This window comes from Nicotiana sylvestris, chromosome 7, assembly GCF_000393655.2.
Source record: "Nicotiana sylvestris chromosome 7, ASM39365v2, whole genome shotgun sequence".
Taxonomy (NCBI): domain Eukaryota; kingdom Viridiplantae; phylum Streptophyta; class Magnoliopsida; order Solanales; family Solanaceae; genus Nicotiana; species Nicotiana sylvestris.
Genome location: NC_091063.1, coordinates 34,434,263 through 34,458,682, shown reverse-complemented (window position 1 = coordinate 34,458,682; position 24,420 = coordinate 34,434,263). Strand labels below are relative to the sequence as shown.

General features: G+C 39.3%; 1 protein-coding gene across 1 annotated transcript; it reads right to left on the bottom strand.

Moving 5' to 3' along the window:
- Positions 1–818: 818 nt before the first annotated feature.
- Positions 819–21,585, bottom strand: LOC138872977 (uncharacterized). Its single transcript, XM_070151399.1, has 4 exons — positions 21,465–21,585; positions 21,109–21,380; positions 1,592–1,697; positions 819–1,504 (listed from the first exon to the last, which is right to left on the bottom strand). The coding sequence occupies exons 1-4, from the start codon at positions 21,583–21,585 to the stop codon at positions 819–821; spliced, it is 1,185 nt and encodes a 394-aa protein (XP_070007500.1).
- Between the last annotated feature and the right edge of the window lie 2,835 nt (positions 21,586–24,420).

Below are 24,420 nucleotides of genomic sequence, written 5' to 3'. Positions count from 1 at the left end.
TTCCTTCTGGGAGAGTGAGTACTGGCTCAGATATTAATCGATTCTTTAGCTCCTGAAAATTTTGTTCACAAGCATCAGACTAGTTAACTTAGTAACTTTCTGTGTTAACTTAGTCAATGGTGATGATATAAAGGAAAACCCTTCTACAAATCTCCTATAATATCCTACTAGCCCCAGGAAGCTGCGGACTTCTGATGGTGTTGTAGGTCTCGGCCAATTCTTTACTGCATCGATCTTCTGAGTGTCGACATTAATACCCTCGTCAGATATCACATGGCTAAGGAATGATACTAAGTTCAGCCAGAATTCACATTTGGAGAGATTAGCATATAACTTACAATCCTAAAGCATCTGTAATACTATCCGCAAGTGGCTCGCATGTTCCGCCTCTGAACGAGAATACACCAGAATATCATCAATGAATATGATCATGAACACATCAAGATAGGTCCTGAATACAATATTCATGAGATCTATAAAAGCTGCTGGGGTATTTGTTAGCCCAAACGACATCACCAAGAACTTAAAGTGCCCATATCTTGTCCGGAAGACCGTCTTTGGAATATCCTTCTCCTTAACCCTCACCTGATGATACCCTGGATGTAATTCAATCTTGGAGAAATACTTGGCACCTAGAGTTGGTCAAATAGGTCATCAATCCTTGGAAGTGGATACTTGTTCTTTATAGTAAACTTATTCAACTGTCGATAATCGATACACATCCTTAACGACCCGTTTTTCTTCCGCACGGACAGAACTAGCACACCCCAAGGTGAAGTGCTAGGCCTAATGAAGCCCTTATCCAGCAAGTCCTTCAACTACGCCTTTAACTCTCGCAACTCTGTCGGGGCCATCCTGTATGGAGGAATAGATATGGGTTGAGTGTCAGGCAACACATCAATGCTAAACTCAATCTCCCTTTTAGGAGGAAGGCTTGGGAGTTCATCTGGGAAAACATCTAGAAATTCATTGACCACATGGATTAATTGTAGAGTAGGAAGCTTCACCTCTGCATCCCTAACACTAACGAGATGATAAATATAACCTTTTGAGATCATATTCCTTACCTTAAGATAGGAAATAAACCTACCTTTCGGCATAGCAATGTTCCCCTTCCATTCAATGACGGGTTCACCAGGAAACTGAAACCTAACCATCTTCGTACGATAGTCAACATTTGCATAGCATAAGGCTAACCAGTCTATCCACATTATCACATCGAAATCAACCATTTCTAACTCAAATAAATTCTCCGAGGTTTGACGACTACAAATCATCACTATGCAACCTCTATATACCCTCCTAGCAATCATAGAATCTCCTATCGGAGTAGATACCGCTAGTGGTTTACTTATCAATTCAGGTTCAACGCCAAACTTATTAGCCACAAAGGGTGTAACATATGATAATGTAGATCCCAGATCAATCAGCACATATACATTGTAAGAAAACACAGACAATATACCTGTAACAATATCTGGAGACGACTCGAGATCCTGTTGACCTACTAGAGCATAGGTTCAATTTTAAGCACCACTCGAACTCGGCACTGCACCTCCACTTCTACCATGACTTGTCAACTGCTGAAAACCTCGCGCTGGAGGTTGAACTGATGAGGAAGAACCAGACACAGATCCAGTCGGCTGAGCCATACCTCCATCTCCTCTGTTAGGACAATCCCCCATCATATGGCCAGGCTGTCCACAAGAATAGCACGCATAAGAACTTTGACGGTATAGTCCAAAGTGGGCTTTGCCGCACTAATCACAACGTGGTGTTAGGGTTCTCGTCTGACTAGTATCCATGTGATATTGCGAGCTTGATGCCCGTGAACTCTGACCTAGACCAGAATAGGTACATTAATCATATCGAGGCCTTTAAACTGTGGAGGAGCACTAGCTACAGGTGGCACCGAACTACTCGAAGACTGGGGCCTGACACTGCCTCTGAAATCATCAGAATACCCTGCAAATCTCGCCCTCTTATGTTGATCCCTATCCTGCTCCCTATCTACCCTTTACTGGCGCTTACAGTCCTCTAGTGTCTGGGCATAAGCCTGAATACGGGAACTATCCATGCCCTCTACTGAGGAGGGTGTCGTGCACTCATTTATCAGATGTGGTCCCAGCCCATTCACAAACGGGTGTACCCTATTGCTTATCTCGACCACCATATGGGGAGCATACCTTGCTAAAGAATCAAACTGCATACTATACTCTCGCACACTCATATTACCTTGTCGAAGGTTCAAGAACTTATCGGCTCTAACTCATCGTATCTCAACTGGCAAGTAGTGACGAAGAAAGGCCTCAGAAAATTCCTTCCACACAACTGGAGGAGCGTTCGGACCCCTGGATCTATCCCAACTATAATACCAGAAAACCGCTAAATCTCGTAACTAATAAGAAGCCAACTTTACTGCCTCTGTATCACTAGCATGCATAACCCGCAATGTACGATAAATTTGATCAATAAAAGTCTGCGAGTCCTCCTTGGGGTCTGATCCGGTAAACACTGGAGGGTCTAGATTAATAAAATCATGAACTCTTATACTTACTGATTTATCAACAGCACCGGTACTCTACCTCTTAGCCTGAGTAGCTACCAAGCTAGTCAACAATTGCACCGCATTCCACATATCCTGGTATGTAGTGCCAGACAGAGGAATCGGTGGTGCTGGGTGCGAGTAAGTTTGTCACGACCCAAACTGGAGGGTCATGACTACCACCCGGTCCAAACTTGCCGAGCACCAACGTACATTTTATCTAACCTTCCTTATTATCTTTAAGGGCTGACGAGATCAATATAAATAACAGATATGGATCATGAACAACAAATAATGAAAGATAATGGAATGAACATACATATCATGGAATAACCAAACAGTCAGGAAACTATATATATGGTACGAGCTACCACACTCCCATGAAAAACTATACAACAAAAATTAGCTGACAAGGCATACCAAACTATACATGAGTTGACACTAGTCTATGAGCCTCTAAAGGAGCATAAGTGCTGTAATATTGCCGGAACAGGGCCCCGACATACTCATAATGTCTATAACATAAATGCATACCAAGAGCACGGCAAGTCCGTAGAAGGGATCTCGCCAATAATCACTGAACTGGGCAGCCTACTGTGGTGGGGGAGCTACGTCTATCTATCTATCAGGACCTGCAGCACGACATGCAGCGTCCACAAATAAAAAGGATGTCAGAACGAATAAAACACTAAGTATGTAAGGCAGGAAAGCATAAGTAAGAACAATAATGTAAACAAGGATAAAGAATATACAACCTGTAACATCTGGATACCTCTGAGGGCTACTAACGTGAAATGCGTGATACATACATATATACATATAAACTTTAAAACATACACCTCTGTGGGAATCATCATCATCATACCGTACCCGGTCGTAATAGGCTCGGTAAAACGTACCTGACCACGTGGAGCTCGGTAAAACCCAACTGAACAGTGGTTGCACAAATAGGTGTCGTACCCGTCCGACTATAGTGCGGCTTGGTAGAGTAAAATATACATATACATATATATATATATATATATATATATATATATATATATATATATATATATATATATACATATATATATATATATATATATATAATGCATGCAGGACTAATTTAAATCTTATTCTGAACCTTTCGGAGTGACGTAAGGTCGATATTCTCCGTACACGTTATTAGGAATAACTCTTCATCAAGAATCTTATAAGAATCAGGAAGTACCAACAACATTGATAACATAACAATAAGAGAAGCAACCTCAATATCAATTGTTTCATATGAAGGGAAACAATGTAAGTACGGCTAGCTTCTAAGAGTAGAGTACCTTTGGGCTCATTCAATGCATTATATACAATTGAAGTCGTGAAAAAGAAGGAAAGGGATAGCCTCACATACCTTGTAAATATTGACCAACCTCAAGCTATGAAGATGTCACGATTCCTTAGTCTATAATAAGAGAAATGACATTATCGTTATCGTTTTAGCGTCGCAACTATTATGTATCAAGCACAACCTATTTTACGATGAAACGGACAGCACCTCCCCTATATATATATATATGACTTCCCACAAGTAAAAAAATAAACAAACAGCCCAAACAACATCAATATTAATCATATTGAGCCTCTCAAAATAGTCCACCAACCGATAACATTACTACCAAGCCTTTCGATATATAATTCACAAGTTATAGCTTCAATGACTTAGCCGCAACTTGGATAATCTTAAATACATGTAGAGTAAGAGGTTTCTCACCTTTAGACAGAAATAACAACTCTAATTTGACCTTAATGTTTCACGAAATATCCCTTCAATGCTGCCACAACAACAACGAAGCGAAACTAGCAATCAATTCGGGTTTTTCGGTACTAGAATCACTTTAGAAGGCTTGACATCACCTAGGGTTGATATTAAAAACTTGAGGGAGTATTTATAGAACATAAACTCCTTAAAACAACCTCCCACACAAGCTGGAACAACTCAAAAATGAGCAACAATATGAAGAACAAGAAACTTATTAGCGCCACAGGATTCCCGACACTTGATTTGTGTTGTTTGCCCTTTGTTTGGGTCTTGAATCTTGAGAGGGTATTTCTAGGGTTCTAAGGTCTGAATATGCCGAAAATGAATGACTTAAAAAGGGTTCTAGTCATATTATATATATCCATATCTCTTAAACCGACTATGTGGGACCCATTGAGAGGTGTTTGGCGCTGTCTCGCGAAAATGAGAATATCTCTCTACTCCAATATCGTATCGACAAACGGTTAGATACATTGAAAACTAGACTCATAGATATTCAATTTGGTGGGTAGTTCACCCTATAATTCAAAGTAAATTAGGAGAAAATATTAGTAACATTTGACTTAAAGTTTAAGTAAAATTATGAACGTAAGTTGCGACAACTTTTGTCGACCTGTGTTTCATAACTCGTTTGACCTCAAGACTTATGATACGGATATTATATTAGTCAAATACCTTAAAACACGACCTCTTGAGTGTATTAATCACATCTAGGTTTACCCAAAAATACGGCTGAAAACATCCTTGATTCGTTTAACTTCTAATACTTGTTAACCACCCTTATACACCTTTGTATCATTTAAGACCAATAGGATTAACTTCTTATCATCTCAAAGATAATCTCTTCTTGGATTTAAGTTGACTAACTTATGGCATAAACAAAAGTACGTGAATATGGGTTGTAACAGTAAAGGTATTGACCGGCCCATAACAAGCAAAAGCACTAGGCCGGGCCCTTCGCCATCTCCATACTCATCTTGCCATTTCATTAGCTCTGATATCAGTTGTTAGGTTAAAACGGCTCAAAAATACTCTTAACATGATTTGATATTGTGCTCTTTAGACCAAGTACACACGATTTTTCTAAAAGGCCTCACACCATTAAGAGTATCCAACTCCTTATAAGTAGTTTATGTTTCTTTTCTACTTTTCATGTGCGACTTTATTCACACACTCCCAACAATGCTACGTATGTAAAATTTCACTCGATGAAAAGGCAAGCGGGTGTGTTTCGTATGAAGAATACATGTTCAAGAAATTTTTTTGGCAGTCATTTTCGTTGCAACCAAATACTAGAAAGTATTTTTCTTATAAAAAAAAATTTCCATCAAAAAGAGAAAAACGACTTTCTTCAATTATGTTTTTTCTTTTTAGTTCATTTGAAATAGTTTCTAAATGTTAGAGGAGTACTGTTTGGTAGTTGTCACACCTCCTTTTTCCGCCCCCGCGGGGGTAACAAGGGAGTTTTTTCCAATTAAAGGACAATCGAAATGGGATTTTTTTATTTATTTCAGAGTCGCCACTTGGGAGATTTAGGGTGTCCCAAGTCACCAATTTTAATCCCGAATCGAGGAAAAGAATGACTCTGTATTACAGTCTGCGCACCAGAAATCCGGATAAGGAATTCTGTTAACCCGGGAGAAGGTGTTAGGCATTCCCGAGTTCCGTGGTTCTAGCACGGTCGCTCAACTGTTATATTTGGCTTGATTATCTGATTTTATACAAATATGAACTCATGTGCAAGTTTTATCTTTTTACCGCTTTCATAATTATTATTATTATTTTTACAAGAATGTGAACATTGTTTAAAACATGTCTTTGGATTACGTCACATGAAATGCACCCGCAATCCGGAACACATTTTACTCAATGTTTTGGGATTTGGATTTGGGTCGCAAAAATGCGCACCCGTGTTTAAGAATGTATTATTATTAACATCGTGCCTAAAGCGATTAACGTATTATTATTTATGGGTAAGACCGTGGAATTCACTAAACAGTCCATCCCGAATTCTAAATACTCAATTAAACATTTATTGAGGGCCCCGCAATTGATGCATTTTATTGGGCGAGGCTCATCTCATTATTTTTAAAAGACAATCCTAAAATGCCTACATTATTTTCTACTAAATCTGTCTCTACAAAATAAAATAAAAAAATGTCTTAATTTATTTACATGCTGAAATTAACCAATAATATTTAATCTACACAATATTTCTACCAAGTTCCTACCAGATGGCCTATTCGTTTGATTTTTGACTCGACGAAGTTACTACACCATTTATTTATTTAGGCAATATATATGCAGATAGTTCAACTGTTAAGCTATCGTCGAATGTTCCACTATATGTATTAAATAGCTACATGATTCTGATTTTTTGCAAGCTAAATAATTTGTACATACAAATAAAAATCAGAATATAATTAAAGCTAATTCAGAATTTCAACTCTTCATTTTTTTGTATTCATGCTTCATATTCGGATTATAATAACCAGCTTTTTAGTTGTGTACCTGATATTGGAAGCAAAAGAAAATGAAGATGAGAATCAGCAGCAGTAAGAACAGTACAACACAGTAACAACAGCCAGCAGTAGTAACAACCCAGGAACAGAGTTTGCAAACCGGTGGAGTATTAATCCCAAAACAAATGCTTCCAACTTTTATGAAACAACAACAATTAATGTTGATTTCAAACAATGAAAGAAAGCAGAATATTTTTTTTTATTTGAAGGTTTGAATATTTTTCGGAATTTTTCTCTCTCTTAAATATTCAGCTCTTTTTTTTCTCTTCTTTTGTTTTGTGTTGTTTGTAAGATAATAGGGGTGTTGGGTTATGGACTGGGTCGACCCAGTTCGAAATGGACTGGGTCGTTTGGGAAGATTGGGCCATTTTTTGGGCCTGTGGCTTGAAATCGAAGAAGAGGCCCAATTCCGACTTTCTTTATATTTTCGCTCTCTTTTCTTCTTTTATTTCTCTAAAACTAAATTATAAAAATACTTAACTTATTATTAAGAACTAAATTAAGTTATAAAAGCGCAAATTAACTCCCAATAACAATTAACGCACAATTAAGTAATAATTAAGCATAAAATTGTATATTTGGACATTAAATGCTAAAAATGCAAACGATACCTATTTTTGTAAATTTTTATTTTTTGTAAAACAAACTTAATTACTAACAATTGTAGAATTAAATCCTACATGCAAAATGCGACATATTTTTGTATTTTTAATAATTTAACAAATAAACATGCACAGACAAACATACAAATAGTTACACAAAATATCACAAAAATTGCACACCAAGAAAAATTATTTTATTTTTGAATTTTTTGGGAGTAATTCTCATATAGGGCAAAAATCACGTGCTTACAGCTGCCCCTCTTTGCCCGAAGACACGAAGGGTTTTCGTGCAAAGATAAAGCGAGCGATTTTTGCCCATCCGAGTACTCCGTGTGAAGCATTTTTTTGAAAAAGATTTGACCGAACCTTTGCTTCAAAGGTTTCCTACATATCCTGGGCTAAACAGGAATCAGGTCAATGTAGTTCGGGAAGTTTTGGTAGCTGGGACTACCGTGGGACTGCAATGTTACTGTTGTTGCATGCTATTACTACTGCTTACCGACCTCCTTGTTACACCGTGATTAAAAGAAAACAAGAAGCTAGGCTAGACTGCAATTTTTCTTGTTGCCTTGCTTTCTTGTCTGCATGCATTTCTTCCGGTGTTTTTTCTTCTTTTGACACATGTACTTGAGTTTGTACTGTGACCTCTTGTTGCAACCTTCTGTTTTCCGGTGCTAGGGAATTTTATTGTTTCCTGCTGGGGATTGCTATTGTAACCCTCTGTTTTATTGTCCTCTGACTTGATCTTGAAATGTATGCCTCTGTTGTATGGGCGGGCTCCCAACTTCAATACTTGAAAATTAAAGACTGAGATGTATTCCTCTGTTATATGGGCGGGCTCCCAACTTCAACACTTGAAATGAAAAGACTGAAATGTATGCCTCTGTTATCTGGGCGGGCTCCCAACTTCAACGCTTGAAATGTAAAGACTGAAATGTATGCCTCTGTTATCTGGGCGGGCTCCCAACTTCAACGCTTGAAATGAAAAGACTGAAATGTATGCCTCTATTATCTGGGCGGGCTCCCAACTTCAACGCTTGAAATGAAAAGACTGAAATGTATGTCTCTGTTATCTGGGCGGGCTCCCAACTTCAACGCTTGAAATGAAAAGACTGAAATGTATGCCTCTGTTATCTGGGCGGGCTCCCAACTTCAACGCTTGAAATGAAAAGACTGAAATGTATGCCTCTGTTATCTGGGCGGGCTCCCAACTTCAACGCTTGAAATGAAAAGACTGAAATGTATGCCTCTGTTCTATGGGCGGGCTCCCAACTTCAACGCTTGAAATGAAAAGACTGAAATGTATGCCTCTGTTTATGGGCGGGCTCCCAACTTCAACACTTGAAATGAAAAGACTGAAATGTATGCCTCTATTATCTGGGCGGGCTCCCAACTTCAACGCTTGAAATGAAAAGACTGAAATGTATGCCTCTGTTCTATGGGCGGGCTCCCAACTTCAACACTTGAAATGAAAAGACTGAAATGTATGCCTCTGTTCTATGGGCGGGCTCCCAACTTCAACACTTGTAATGAAAAGACTGAATGTATGCCTCTGTTATCTGGGCGGGCTCCCAACTTCAACGCTGAAATGTAAAGACTGAAATGTATGCCTCTGTTATCTGGGCGGGCTCCCAACTTCAGCGCTTGAAATATAAAGACTGAAATGTATGCCTCTGTTATCTGGGCGGGCTCCTAACTTCATCGCTTGAAATGAAAAGACTGAATGTATGCCTCTGTTCTCCAGGCGGACTCCTGATTGCTAAATTTGAAATTAAATGTCTCTATTCTCCAGGCGGACTCCTGATTTCAAACTTAGGAGGAAATGTCTCTCCTATGAGTAAAAATAAACTTTAGGAGGAAATGCCTCTCCTACGGGTGAAACTAAACTTACTTAGGAGGAAATGCATCTCCTATGGGTGAAACTAAAACAAACTTAGGAGGAAATGCATCACCTATGGGTGAAACTAAAACTTAGGAGGAAATGCATCTCCTATGGGTGAAACTAAAACAAACTTAGGAGGAAATGCATCTCCTATTGGTGAAACTAAACTTAGGAGGAAATGCATCTCCTATTGGTTCAACAACAACCTAGGAGGAAATGTCTCTCCTATGGGTAAAAACAAACTTAGGAGGAAATGCATCTCCTATGGGTGAAACTAAAACAAACTTAGGAGGAAATGCATCTCCTATGCGTGAACCATTTCCTTCTTCCTGAATTATTTACTTACCTGTGTTGTCTTCCCTCGAAACTGCTGGGGATTATTTTGATGGGGATGACTTTTCCTTTTCTTCCTTACCCACTCTGGGTTGCCCGAAACTCTGTCGAGGATGCTTCTACATCTCGATGATCCACTGGGGATAACACTGCTGTGGATAACTCTGCTGAGTAAATATGTTATCTTACTCCTTCCAAAATTACTTCCTTTTGAGTAGGATGTTTCATTCCTCTGCAAACTACTTCCCTTTTTTTCTTTTTTTCTCTTTTTTTTTCTTTCTTTTGTTTTTTTTTCTTTTTTCTTTCTTTTTTTTTACATAGCTTCTTCCTTCGAAGACTACCTCCCTTACGACTCGTTTTGTCTTTCCCCGAAAGGAACCGCTGAGGATACCGATTTTCACTAAACTTGTGTTGGACTCCTCGAGACTGTTGGGGATAACACTTTGGGGGATAAAATGTTATCAGCTGTGGATAACACTGTCGAGGATAACACTGCTGGGGTGGGGGGGAATTCTGATTCTTTCAGAACTAGTGTTTCACTCTTCGAAAGGCTGTTGGGAATGATACTGGCCTTTTGCTTTTCTGAGCACAAGATTCATCCCTTTGTTCTGTCTGCTGGGGAACAACTTCCTCCATTGAAACTTATTATGTTGGGGGCAACACTGGTTCAGAGACCACTTCCCTTGAAACTGGTGTTATATTTATTCTTCCCCAAATGGGTACCTGACTTCCAGAAAATTTTCTAAATGGAAGGAAAATTTTCTGCCCCAGTTTGATGATATCCCTTGTGGCATGCATTTCTGGCATCAATGCCATTTCCTTTACCTGTTTCAAATCAAACAAAATTTGTTAGTTTTAAAACGTGGTGGTTGGTTGTGATACTCCTATTGGGATGGTTTTCCCTTTCTCCTTCCTTGTTGTGTGTTCCACAACTTTGTTGGGGATGATATTATTTGCTGGGGATAATCCCTTTCTGCTGGGGATATCCCTCTTCTTTCGTGGCATGGCTCGAAAACTTGCATTTTCCCGACCTTTTAGTCTCGCATGAATTTCCCAAATCATGCTCACTGCTCTCCTTGCTTTGTCCACGGGTCTCGGCCTTGAGGTTATAACCTTTGGTTTTGGCAAGGATATCCCTCTTGACACTCGTCAGTCCTTTTGTCAATTCCCTTTTGCCGGGGATATCTTTCTTGACACTGGTCTTGCGTTTGTTCCTTACTGACTATACCACTTGGATGTACTAGCCAGATCTCATCTTGCATGATTGGAGAGTTGATGGCCCATTTTGAAGTCATTTCCCACTGGTTTTGACCAAACAGGCTCTACTGGGGAATTTTTCTATGAAAGGAAAAAGATAAAAGGAATAGAATAAAAGACAAAGGAAAACGATGACTCTTTAACAAAAGAAACTATAAATAAAAACCTATCAAACGCAGATACCGACTCTAATGGTCATGACATGCACATGTGGCCTATCCTCCGCTGTCAGTCGTCTTTCAAGACCTTTAATTGGCAATTCCTTATCTGGTTCTCAATCTTATTCGACTTGTAGTGCCCGAAGGGTTTTCACTATCAAGCCTCTCTTATTTTGGTTTTTCTCTCAGCTTTCATCGCCTTATAGTGCCTGTGAAGGTTTTCACCGATAAGACTCTCTCATTTGTATCACTTTCCAGCTGGGGATTTGGAGTATTGCCGGTATGACTCTCTCTGCTGGAGATTAGAGTCCTTTCTGTTGTGGAACAGAATGTTATGTTCGCCGGTAAGACTCTCATTTGTCTGACTTGACATCTTTTGAAAACTGATCAGAAGGTCTTTCTTTGGACCGTAATGTGGGTTTTTGGATAGGCTATCAAGAAAGGGTATTAAAGGCTCAAAAACAAAATAAATTTGGGGTTTAAAAATTACAACCTTCGGAACCAATTTTTGCTTACCACAAACGCAACCCTTGCCCCAGTTTCTTGCTTGGGGATTATTTATTTTTATTATACTATGTTACACTATGCATATTACGCACATTATGCGCCCTATGCACCCTATGACCGAGCCGTGAAGCGCCTACGTATCCTCTTTGAGGAATTAGGTCAAACGTAGTTCCCAATTCCTCTTTTTTTATCTGTTCTGTCTATTCTGCGAAACCAGAGATTCTGGGTTCGTTCCCCAGCAGAGTCGCCAGAGCTGTCACACCTCCTTTTTCCGCCCCCGCGGGGGTACAAGGGAGTTTTTTCCAATTAAAGGACAGTCGAAACGGAATTTATTTATTTATTTCAGAGTCGCCACTTGGGAGATTTAGGGTGTCCCAAGTCACCAATTTTTATCCTGAATCGAGGAAAAGAATGACTCTGTATTACAGTCTGCGCACCAGAAATCCGGATAAGGAATTCTGTTAACCCGGGAGAAGGTGTTAGGCATTCCCGAATTCCGTGGTTCTAGCACGGTCGCTCAACTGTCATATTTGGCTTGATTATCTGATTTTATACAAATATGAACTCATGTGCAAGTTTTATCTTTTTACCGCTTTCATAATTATTATTATTATTTTTACAAGAATGTGAACATTGTTTAAAACATGTCTTTGGATTACGTCACATGAAATGCACCCGCAATCTGGAACACATTTTACTCAATGTTTTGGGATTTGGATTTGGGTCGCAAAAATGTGCACCCGTGCAAAAATGTGAACCCGTGAAGATTGCCTACGTATCATGACCCTGCATGAATCAGACCTTGCATAGTTCGTACCTAATGAAAGGTAACAACAATGAGACACATTTTTTTTCTTTATCAATTTTCATAATAAAACAAACTGGGTTTCAAAGGTTGGAAGATGACCAACAAACTCAAAAATCAAACAACCCATATATTCTAGTCAAAAGATTTATAACCTCAAAACAAAAAGGCCAGCTTCCTTTCCCCGTTTGACAAATGCAACCAAACGGCTATTTTTGCAAATGTGGCCCCTTCCAAATCTCACATGAATTTTGAGGCCGGGGAGGATTATTTTATGACACTTTACAAACTTGTCCATTCTTTTACGAAAATAGCCTTTCGACAACTGAAAGATACTCTAAGGCTATTTCGGCAAGAACGGTTTAAGACGCGGCCGAAGCTGGCTCGACTTATTGTGACAAAAATCCAAACGGTATTCACCTGACCGCTGACTCTTTTTTTTTTAAATTACATTGAAAACCTGGTGTTGCAAACACGGCCCTTCAGTGCCTCGGGGGCGAAGATTTTTAAGGCTGTGTGGGTCAACTAGACAAAAATACTAAACAAGACCCAAAGGTGGTTGTTTATGCAAAGTCAGCCCTCCGGCGTCCCTTTCGGGAACATTCGGCTATGTTTTGACAAAACAGCGTCACCCGACTTCTTTATGACAGAATTAAAATTTTGGCATGTTTTTGTTTTTTTTTATTATTATTATTTATTTATTTGTTTTTAGCTTTTTTAGCAAAAGGTGGGGTTGAACCCGATGAGGGTTGCCTACGTATCTCACATCCGGTGAGAATCAAACCCGCGTAGTTCGGGCAGATTGGATACGGGTGAGAAATAAAAAAATAACTAATTCAGAGAAAACATATCCTTTTTTTCTTTTGCTTTTTCTTAAAAGGTGATGAAACATGTAAAATCTTTTGGATTTTCTTTTTCCCTTTTTTTTTTTTGATTTTTCAAAAATGATAAAAAGTGCAAAGAATTTTTTTTGAATTTTCATTTTTCTTTTTTAAAATTTGTTTTTTTTTTAAAATGAAAATGTAACAAAACACAACCGGGCCCTATTTGCTTTATGTTCGCACTTCACCCTCTCTTTTCCCTTTTTTCCTTTCCATTCACTCTCAATTATCATTGGTCCGCCAAATGACCCTTTTACCCTTGAAGGAATGCAACATGTAGCACATAGGATGTATCAAGATGGTCTTTTTCATTTCAGGTCGCTAGCCCTAGACAAACTCAACCCTTGTGTTGAGTCCTCTAAGTCAAATGCAACATGATGCAAATAATCGTTCCTACTAGGGATCCGGCATGAAGCCATGTTAATTTATGTTCAAAACCTGAATCAGTGTTCTAGACTGTGTACCCGAGCGGACAACTCAAGTCGAGGAGGGGCAACTTACCGGGAACCAAAAGGCCATCCGGCTTCGTAACTTGTCCGAGCCTCTTTTTTATTTCAGGGTATAACACTAACAGAATAGGGAGTCTCAATCAGTAAGCACATCCCCGGAGGTGAAGAGAGAAGGGTTCGGCACAGTTTATATATACAGTCAAATAATATCAAAGCGGTAAAAGAAGCATTTAACACATTAGGCTCAAACATGTAAAAATCAGATAAAGCCAAATATAACAATTTATCTAAGCTCGAATCTCTAACCCCGAACCAGTGGTTCTGGGTTACAAATTCCCCAGCAGAGGTTTTGTTATACTAGGTTTATAACCTGGGTATACGTTCTAGACTATATACCCGAGCGGACAACTCGAGCCGAGGAGGGGTCTACGTACTGGGGACCCGCGAGATCGTCCGGCTTTGTAACTTGTCCGACCTCTTTCTTATTTCAGGCATTGACACTAACAGAAAAGGGAGCCTCGTCCAGCGAGCTTCTCCCCGGAGGTAAGAAGAGAAAGGTTTCGACACAGTTTATATGTACAGTTCAAATAATATCAAAGCGGTAAAAGCAGCATTTAGCACATTAGGCTCAAATATGTAAAAATCAGATAAAACCAAATATAAAAATTTATCTAAGCTCGAATTCTAACCCTGAACCAATGGTTCTGGTTTCAAAGAAGTCCCCAGCAGAGTCGCCAGAGCTGTCAAACCTCCTTTTTCCGCCCCCGCGGGGGTACAAGGGAGTTTTTTCCAATTAAAGGACAGTCGAAACGGGATTTATTTATTTATTTCAGAGTCGCCACTTGGGAGATTTAGGGTGTCCCAAGTCACCAATTTTAATCCCGAATCGAGGAAAAGAATGACTCTGTATTACAGTCTGCGCACCAGAAATCCGGATAAGGAATTCTGTTAACCCGGGAGAAGGTGTTAGGCATTCCCGAGTTCCGTGGTTCTAGCACGGTCGCTTAACTGTTATATTCGGCTTGATTATCTAATATAATACGTATTATAAACTTATGTGCAAATTTTATCCCTTACCGCTTTCATAATTATTATTATTATTTTTACAAGAATGTGAACATTGTTTAAAACATGTCTTTGGATTACGTCACATGAAATGCACCCGCAATCTGGAACACATTTTACTCAATGTTTTGGGATTTGGATTTGGGTCGCAAAAATGCGCACCCGTGTTTAAGAATGTATTATTATTAACATCGTGCCTAAAGCGATTAACGTATTATTATTTATGGGTAAGACCGTGGAATTGACTAAACAGTCCATCCCGAATTCTAAATACTCAATTAAACATTTATTGAGGGCCCCGCAATTGATGCATTTTATTGGGCGAGGCTCATCTCATTATTTTTAAAAGACAATCCTAAAATGCCTACATTATTTTCTATTAAATTTGTCTCTACAAAATAAAATAAAAAAATGTCTTAATTTATTTACATGCTGAAATTAACCAATAATATTTAATCTACACAATATTTCTACCAAGTTCCTACCAGATGGCCTATTCGTTTGATTTTTGACTCGACGAAGTTACTACACCATTTATTTATTTAGGCAATATATATGCAGATAGTTCAACTGTTAAGCTATCGTCGAATGTTCCACTATATGTATTAAATAGCTACATGATTCTGATTTTTTGCAAGCTAAATAATTTGTACATACAAATAAAAATCAGAATATAATTAAAGCTAATTCAGAATTTCAACTCTTCATTTTTTGTATTCATGCTTCATATTCGGATTACAATAACCAGCTTTTTAGTTGTGTACCTGATATTGGAAGCAAAAGAAAATGAAGATGAGAATCAGCAGCAGTAAGAACAGTACAACACAGTAACAACAGCCAACAGTAGTAACAACCCAGGAACAGAGTTTGCAAACCGGTGGAGTATTAATCCCAAAACAAATGCTTCCAACTTTTATGAAACAACAACAATTAATGTTGATTTCAAACAATGAAAGAAAGCAGAATATTTTTTTTTTGTTTTTTTTTATTTGAAGGTTTGAATATTTTTCGGAATTTTTCTCTCTCTTAAATATTCAGCTCTTTTTTTTTCTCTGTTTTTTTTTGTTTTGTGTTGTTTGTAAGATAATAGGGGTGTTGGGTTATGGACTGGGTCAACCCAGTTCGAAATGGACTGGAACGTTTGGGAAGATTGGGCCATTTTTTTGGCATGTGGCTTGAAATCGAAGAAGAGGCCCGATTCCGACTTTCTTTATATTTTCGCTCTATTTTCTTCTTTTAATTTTCTAAAACTAAATTATAAAAATACTTAACTTATTATTAAGAACTAAATTAAGTTATAAAAGCGCAAATTAACTCCCAATAACAATTAACGTATAATTAAGTAATAATTAAGCATAAAATTGTATATTTGGACATTAAATGCTAAAAATGCAAACAATGCTTATTTTTGTAAATTTTTATTTTTTGTAAAACAAACTTAATTACTAACAATTGTAGAATTAAATCCTACATGCAAAATCCGACATATTTTTGTATTGTTAATAATTTACCAAATAAACATGCACAGACAAACATACAAATAGTATCACAAAAATTGCACACTAAGAAAAATTATTTTATTTTTGAATTTTTTGGGAGTAATTCTCATATAGGGCAAAAATCACGTGCTTACAGTAGTGAGACAATATCTTTTGGGGAATTTCTTCCAAAAACATTTTTGAAATATTTTCCTTCAAACAAAACACTCCCTCAGTTTGGACCAAATATATAATAATTTCACACTCTAGCTAAGCTCATTGTGATGACCTGACTTGTTTTATAAGTCGGTGTTTCGAGGACTTAAAAACCTCTTTTTATCTCACCTCGATTTACGTGCGCAGTCCGGGCGCGTTTCCGGAAAACTTTTATGTGAAAACTAAGTGAAATAAGAAAATTATCTTTTAAAATTGAATAAAGTTGACTTTGGTCAATATTCTTGGTAAACGGACCCAGACCCGTGGTCCGACGGTCTCGTAAGGTCCGTAGTAAAATCTGGAACTTGGGCATATGCCCGGAATTGAATTCTGAAGTACCAAGCCCGAGAAATGAATTTTTTTAAAAAATTATTTTCTAGAAAATATAAGAGTTTTTGGAAATGAAAGGATGTTTGAAATTGATGGTATCGGGCCCGTATTTTTGTTACAGGGCCCGGTACAAGTTTGAAATAATAATTAAGTTGAATCTGTGAAGTTTGGTAAGAATCGGAGTCCGTTTAGTATAAATCGGACCATTATTTGAGAAAAATTGGAAATTTTGATGTTCTTGAGTGATTTCATGAATTTGAGGCTAAATTCATAGTTGTTGATGTCATTTTAATGATTTGATCGCACGAGCAAGTCTGTATGATGTTTTTAGGTTAGGGTCCATGTTTGGTTTGGAGCCCCGAGGGCTCGGGTGAGTTTTAGATAGGCCACGGAGTGCAATTTGACTTTAGAAAACTGATGGTATATTGCAGGTCTGCAGGCTTCGCAATTGCGAAGCCTGGCTCGCAAGTGCGAGATCGCATTAGCAAAGACTGAGCTGGATAGGGAACCTTCGCATTTGTGAAGCTTATGTCGCAAATGCGACCTTGACAGGCACCGCAATTGCGAAAATTTTTCGCATTTGTGAAGAAAGCAGACATATGCCATCCTTCGCAATTGCGAAGCTTTGGCCGCAATTGTGATTTCGCATTTGAGAATATCTCATCGCAAATGAGATATATACGTCTGTGTAAATCATAACTTAGCCGAAAATTCTTCATTTTTCAGATTCCCTCAAACCCTAAGCTCTCTTGAGTTATTTTCCAAAGAAAAGTTCTTCTCCAAATCGATTGTAAGTCATTTCTAACTCATTTTCTTTAATCTACAACATCTTTTCACATGATTTCAACTCAAAATCAAGGGTTTTCATTGGGGAAATTGTGTATTTTGGGTAGAACTTAGGATTTTTAATTTTTGGGGATTCGGACCTCGATTTGAGGTCCGATTTCAAAACAAATGATATCGCTTTATCTTCACACTTCACCCTCTCTTTTTCTTTTTTTTCTTTCTTCTTTCTTTTTTCATTGTTTTTTTTTTCATTTCTTCATTTACCCTCAGTTATCATTGGTCCGCCAAATGACCCTTTTACCCTTGAATAAATGCAACATGTAGCACATAAGATGCATCAGGATGGTATTTTATTTTTTGGGGTTTACCTGTCCTAGACGGACCGAACCCCTGTGTTGAGTCCCCTAAGTCAAGTGCACATAATGCAAACAAGCGTTCCTACTAGGGATCCGGCATGAAGCTGAGTTATTCTAGGTTCAAAACCTGGGTATTTGTTCTAGACTTGTGTACTCGAGCGGACAACTCGAGCCGAGGAGGGGGCTACTTACGGGGAACCAAAAGGCCATCCGGCTTAGTAACTTGTCTGATCCTCTTTCTTATTTCAAGATATAACACTAACAGAATAAGGAGTCTCGACCAGCGAGCACATCCTCGAAGATGAGAAAAGAAGGGGTTCGTAGCAATTTATATATAGTTTCAGATAATATCAAAGCGGTAAAAGCAACATTTAGTACATTAGACCCAAAACATGTAATAAAATCAGATAATGGATAAAACCAAATACAACAATTCATCTAAGCTCGAATTCTGAATCCTAAACCAGAGATTCTGGGTTCGATCCCCAGCAGAGTCGCCAGAGCTGTCACACCTCCTTTTTACCTACACCCCGTAAGGGAGTATATAAGGGAATTTCTCCAATTTAAGTGACAATCGAAACAGGATTATTTTTATGTAAAATTCAGAGTCGCCACTTGGGATAATTTATGGTGTCCCAAGTCACCAGTTCAAATCCCAAATCGAGGAAAAGATAGACTCTGTTTTATAGTCCACGAACCAAAAATCCGAGTAAGGAATTCTGTTAACCCGAGAGAAGGTGTTAGGCATTCCCAAGTTTCGTAGTTTTAGCACGGTCGCTCAACTGTTATATTCGGCCTATTATCTGATTTTAATGCATGTTTTAGCCTATGCTTCAATTTTAATTTTAACCGCTTAGTTTAATTATTTTTAAGGAAGATTGCAACGTCATTTAAAATACGTCTTGAACCACGTCACATAAATGCACCCGCGGTCCCCGACACATTTTATCCAACGTTGTTGAGATTTGGATTTGGGTCACATAAATGCGCACCCGAGTTTAGGAAGGTAAATTATTAAAATAACGCGCCTAAAGCGACTACGCCTTTCAACTTTGGGAGGGCCATGGAAAATTCAACTAAATGGCATGCCTCGATTTCTAAGAAGTTAAAATAATAAATGGAGGGCCATGGGTTTGGAGATTTTGTTTGGCATGGCACGCCTCAATCTAAAGAACTACGGTGTTCATGATTAAGCCTACGCTACTTTGAGGTTCAATACAAAGGTCTTTGTGGAAAACAATGTGGAAAGACATATGATTTATGCAACTTATTCAAATGAAATTGATAAATTCGGTCCATGACTACCTTAACTCAACCCCAACGAATCAATTGCTCAAAACAATACCAATCGAACATCAAATCCACACTGATTGTCGACAACATTAAAATATGCTTCAATATTACAAAATAATAGCCACAACATGAAAGCAAATCAAGTAAACGAAAGCAACGATTATAGGTTTTAATCTTTTTCCGACAAATGAGTGAATAGCAATCACATGTCATCAGACACATAATTAGCTCATTCAATCTGACTCAAATGCTTAACTTTGCACACAATTTGACATAGATTAAATAGGGATCAACACAAATTCAAAGCTCGACCGCAATTATAGTACCTTAACAGTGAGAGATCAACAAGAATTAAGCTTCAAAACACCACATATTACGCAAAAATCAAACTCAAAGAATCCATGTTGATTGAGTTCGTCAATCGTTTCCAGAAGCACCTTATGTGCATAACTGAAACTTCGTTTCTCTAAGCCCCCATAAAGATATACCTTAGCCAAAACTTAACCATCGAATTGGGATTCAATAATCACCCAACAATAGCCATTAGCAGTTACACTCTCAAAAACAACAAAAATCTCGACAAGAGATTAACCCAACAAGAATAAAAATGTTGCAGAAGTCCGGGCAGCGGGGAGAAAGGAAGAAGTACCAGCGAGTATATTGAAATACGAGAGAGAAAAGAAAGACCGGAGATGCTTGGAGCTCGAGCTTGCTAGAATTTCGATCGGCAAAGAAGAAGCAGTGGCAGAAAAGACGCTAACTATTCAGTCATCAGTTCAAACGATGCTAATCGAGGTTAATGGCGATGAAGCACATACGAACCTAAATTAACAATCGACTGGCCGAGCAAATGAATCGGCCATTCAGAGCATCTGAAATTAAAGATTTATTCAACTGAAATTTCAGCAATTACACAGTCATAATGAAGTGCCAAACGACAAAACTCGGACCAGATTCGCAACCTCGAACGAACGAAACTTTAGTCGGCGCCGGAAATCATCTTAGGCGTTAAGTCTGGTTTTGATGGGTGTGCTGGGAGACGACAGAGGTGGTGAGGCAGAAAAATCGGAGGGGTCGTTTGTACAGAAACCAACTGGGAGTTCTAGGGAGGGGGTCATTTCCTGGTGTCCAGCGACTGAGGAAGATAAGTCCATGGTAGGTAGGGGGTTCGGAGAAGACGACGCAGGGAGGGGGTGTCTGTATTGTTCTACGGCTGAACCTTTAGGTCTTGGTCATAGGTTTTTCATTGTTATCCATCTTCAGGGTCTATGATTTTCATTCCAGCAGAAGAATGATTTTCGTGTGGGGGTCGTTTGGAGAAGACGACCGGTGGGGTGGGGTCTTTTTGAAAAGCTGCGTTGATTCCCTAAGTGTAGTCTAGGGTTATTTTTAGACTAGTTTTGGTTATATAGAGGGGGTTTTAGGTTAAGGGGTATGGGCCTAGAACTTATGGGCTTGAAAATTATGGGTTAGGTCCAAAAATTAGGCTTAAAAATGGGTCGCTCGAGCCCAAGTTTTATTCTTTCCTTCTGAACGAGATTAAAAATATGCTCTCATTTATTAACTAATCCTACTATTGAAATAATTATTAAAATAAAACTAACCGTTAAAACAAACCTATTTTTGGTATTTTCAAATATCATATTAAGATAAAAATACGATACTATTTTTTTTGTTTTTTTTAGGATTAAAAATGACTACAAAACATTAATGAACCTATTTTTATAATTTTCGTTTTCTTGTAATAAAATAAAGTAAAAGAGTAAAAATGAGTTGAAATAGCTATATTAGGCCTAAATTAAATATTTACGTGCTAAAATATGAAAAATCTTGGGGAGGGTCAAAAATCACATGTCTACATCTAGTATCTCCCAAAGTACTACCGATGGAAAAGGAAGGCGACAGCAATGGAGCGACCCTCTTTCCAGAACCAGGAACTATGGACAAGGACGGCTTAAACAAATGTTCTGCTCCGATGCGTCGTTCCCGTTTTGCCTTGTTTTGAGCGCCATCGCCCTGAAAAAGCATCTCTCGCTTCTTGTTGTCACTCTTCATCCCAGGAGTTGGCAACCCTTCCCCCTCTCCGGAGGAGCGTGGCCTCTCCTCGAACGACTCTTCAATGACTACAACAGCAAGCTTAATACGCATGAAGGGAAAATGGCTCTCCAAATGAAGGAAGGGAGGGGAAAGTATAACACAATGCTAACCATGACGTTTCGCTTCCCATATGCCCCAGGACACAGCTCGCCACTTGCGCTCATCACAAGTCGAGCAGGTTGCCAACTTTCGAACCCAATCCGGCAAATCAAAACGTCCCCTGGTGCCCATGAAATCGCTGCGGGAAAAGAAAAGAAGGCATGGATATGAAACCGAGCTTTCGTCATAGGCAGAATTGAGAAAGCACGAAATGCACCACTTACGAGTATAGTTCCATTCCTTAGAGAATTGCATGAGCTCCACGGGGATAATGTCAGCGGCCCGTACCCAGACGAAGTGACTCATCCACCGTCGATCTCTGTCTTCTCATCGTCAACAACAAAGGGCGTGGTCGATCAGCATCGCAAGGTCAGCAGACCTCGATGGTGGAAGGGCCAGTACAGCCTGATAAGGTGACTAAGAGTAAAGTCAAGCCCCGCCTTCTCCACAAAAAATCTCATCATCAGCACTGTTTGCCAAAATGACGGATGGATCTGCGCCAAGGTAACCCGATACTCTAGCTAGAAGTCGAGCACAACCCTATCAAGAGGGCCCAACATAAAAGGGTATGTGTACACATTCAAGAATCCATCGGCATAATCTATGATGCCCTCACCCGGGGAAAGTACCTGTAACACTACCTCTTCTCCCCATCTGTAGTGTTTTCTCACTAACCCAAGATGTTCTTCTCCTATCGAAGAAGCAACCTGCAAATCATACTCTCGTTGGTCCTGAATGCCGGAAGCGGAGCTCTCCCCTCCCTGTCGGACAGACCTCGACGTAGCAGCCATAACTACGACTAAATTAGAAAACTAAAGCGGGGATATATGCAAGTGCATTAGTGATGGAGTAACGAAAGGCTAGCACAGAAAAAGAAAAGGCAACTGCTTAAAAGTGGTGGGATCCCCTAAAAAGCAAAAACGTCCATGTATATACATGGAAAAAATGGCGACGATCTGCTTGCCTCAAAACCTGCTAAAAGCACCATCGCTAGTCCCAAGGTGGTACCCGACCTCGAGGACCTCCATCAAACAAAAGTTAAGCTCCAGGGAGTCGACAACATCACCAGTCCCGAGGTGGTACCCGACCTCGAGGACCTCCATCAAACAAAACTTAAGCTCCAGGGAGCTGACAACTTCGCCAGTCCCGAGGTGATACCTGACCTCGAGGACCTCCATCCGGACAAGGCTAGGCTCCAGGAAGCCGATGATACCTTTGCCAGAACCGAGGTGGTACCCGACCTCGAGGATCTCCATCAAAGGGAAGGTTAGGCTCCAGGAAGCCAATGGCATCATTACGGGACCCGAGGTGGTACCCGACCTCGGGGGGGTTTTTTGTCAAAAGGGAATCAGGCTTCAAGGAAATAAGCATTTAAACTCCACCCGTATGGGCTTGGCCCTGGGGAACCGTCTAAAATCGGACAAAACCTCTTTCAAAATTTATCTTCAGCGCCTTATGGCTATTTACACTAAATTCAAAGCAAGTTTCCAGATGGTCTGGATTTGAGCGATCCTCCACCCAGGGGCTGCCCTCGAAAGATCAAAGGCAGCCCCTGTCCACGGGCCTCCGAGCAAATTTCTTCTCAAAGGTTACCACGGATCCTAAGTGATAAATCACGGGATTAAGGCCCAAAGCGTTACTTCCATTCGACTCAAAGTAAAGGTCCTGACGACTCGAGTTCATCGGCCCGATCCAGGCTCAATCCAAGGAGCAGTGGAGGACTCTACGAGAAGCCATACTAAGGGTGTATTGTGGGCCGGGCCCAGCCGGGACCGACCCCGAACCGCATGCCAAACGAGACAAACAGGCCAATTCAAATGTGCCGGTCTCTAGCGGTCCAAAAGCCCACAGTAGGCCGGTCCTTGCCAAAAAGCTCACGAGCCCGGGACCGGCCAGTGGGCCTGGCAGGATCAACCGGGCCAAATGGGCCTAACGACTATTTTTTTATTTTTTTTAAAAAGGGCCAATGGTCAAAATTTAAAATGTAGCCGTTGGACTACATTTTTAGCCATTTGGCACTTTCAAAAATAGTCATTTGGCCCCCAAACTTTGTTTTAACCCCAAAATTTTTATAATTACACTTTTTCCCTATTCTCAACTATAAATACTCCCTCATTCTTTCATTTTTACTCACAAATTCATCAATCTCTCTCTAATTTTCTTCTATAATTGCTTACTTTATTATTGCAATTTCTTGAAAAATTGTGAAGTTGGTGAATTGAAGTATTCAAGTCTTCAACAATATTCAATTTTCAAGAAGTTGTTCGTCAGTTCGGTAAACTCGTTCCAACTCTTAAGTTTTAATATTATAGTTTTGTGTGTTTTATAGTATAATTATAATTAATATGGATTTTTCTTTGAAAAAAATATTTGAGGGTAAGGGTAAGGAAAAATCTAAAATTGGTGAATCTAGTCGCCAAGCTACTACTCTTCCCACGGCTCCCTAACCCAGACATGTTACCCGTCCTCCTCCACCTGTTATTCTTGATAGTGATAACCCTTGTTTTCAATTTTTCGATAGTCAAGTTTGCCATGATGTTGCACCAGGTCAACAATTAAATGAAGAAGTTATGAATGCTCTTTATCCTAATCAAACTATCTTTCAAAATGTAGAGGAAAATGATGATTTAGATAAAATACAACCGGATTTAGATGATACACCTACTAGTCATGTTAATAACCCAACTGATGCCCCGCCTGACCCTCCTATAGTAACCCCTACTTTAAATAGACAACCTTTTAAACGGCCCGAAATATCTCTTATTTGGCACATTTTTACTCAACTAAGAGAACAAAATAAGGCTAAGTGTAAAACTTGTGGGTCTTTGACGGCTCATAAATTTACTGAAAACCGTAGCGGTACGGGTAGTTTGACTAGACACATAAAGACACACCCTAGAGATAAAGCTAGATATTTACAAATGAAAGCTGCGCAAGAGGGGACACGTGTAGATAGTACGGTAACCC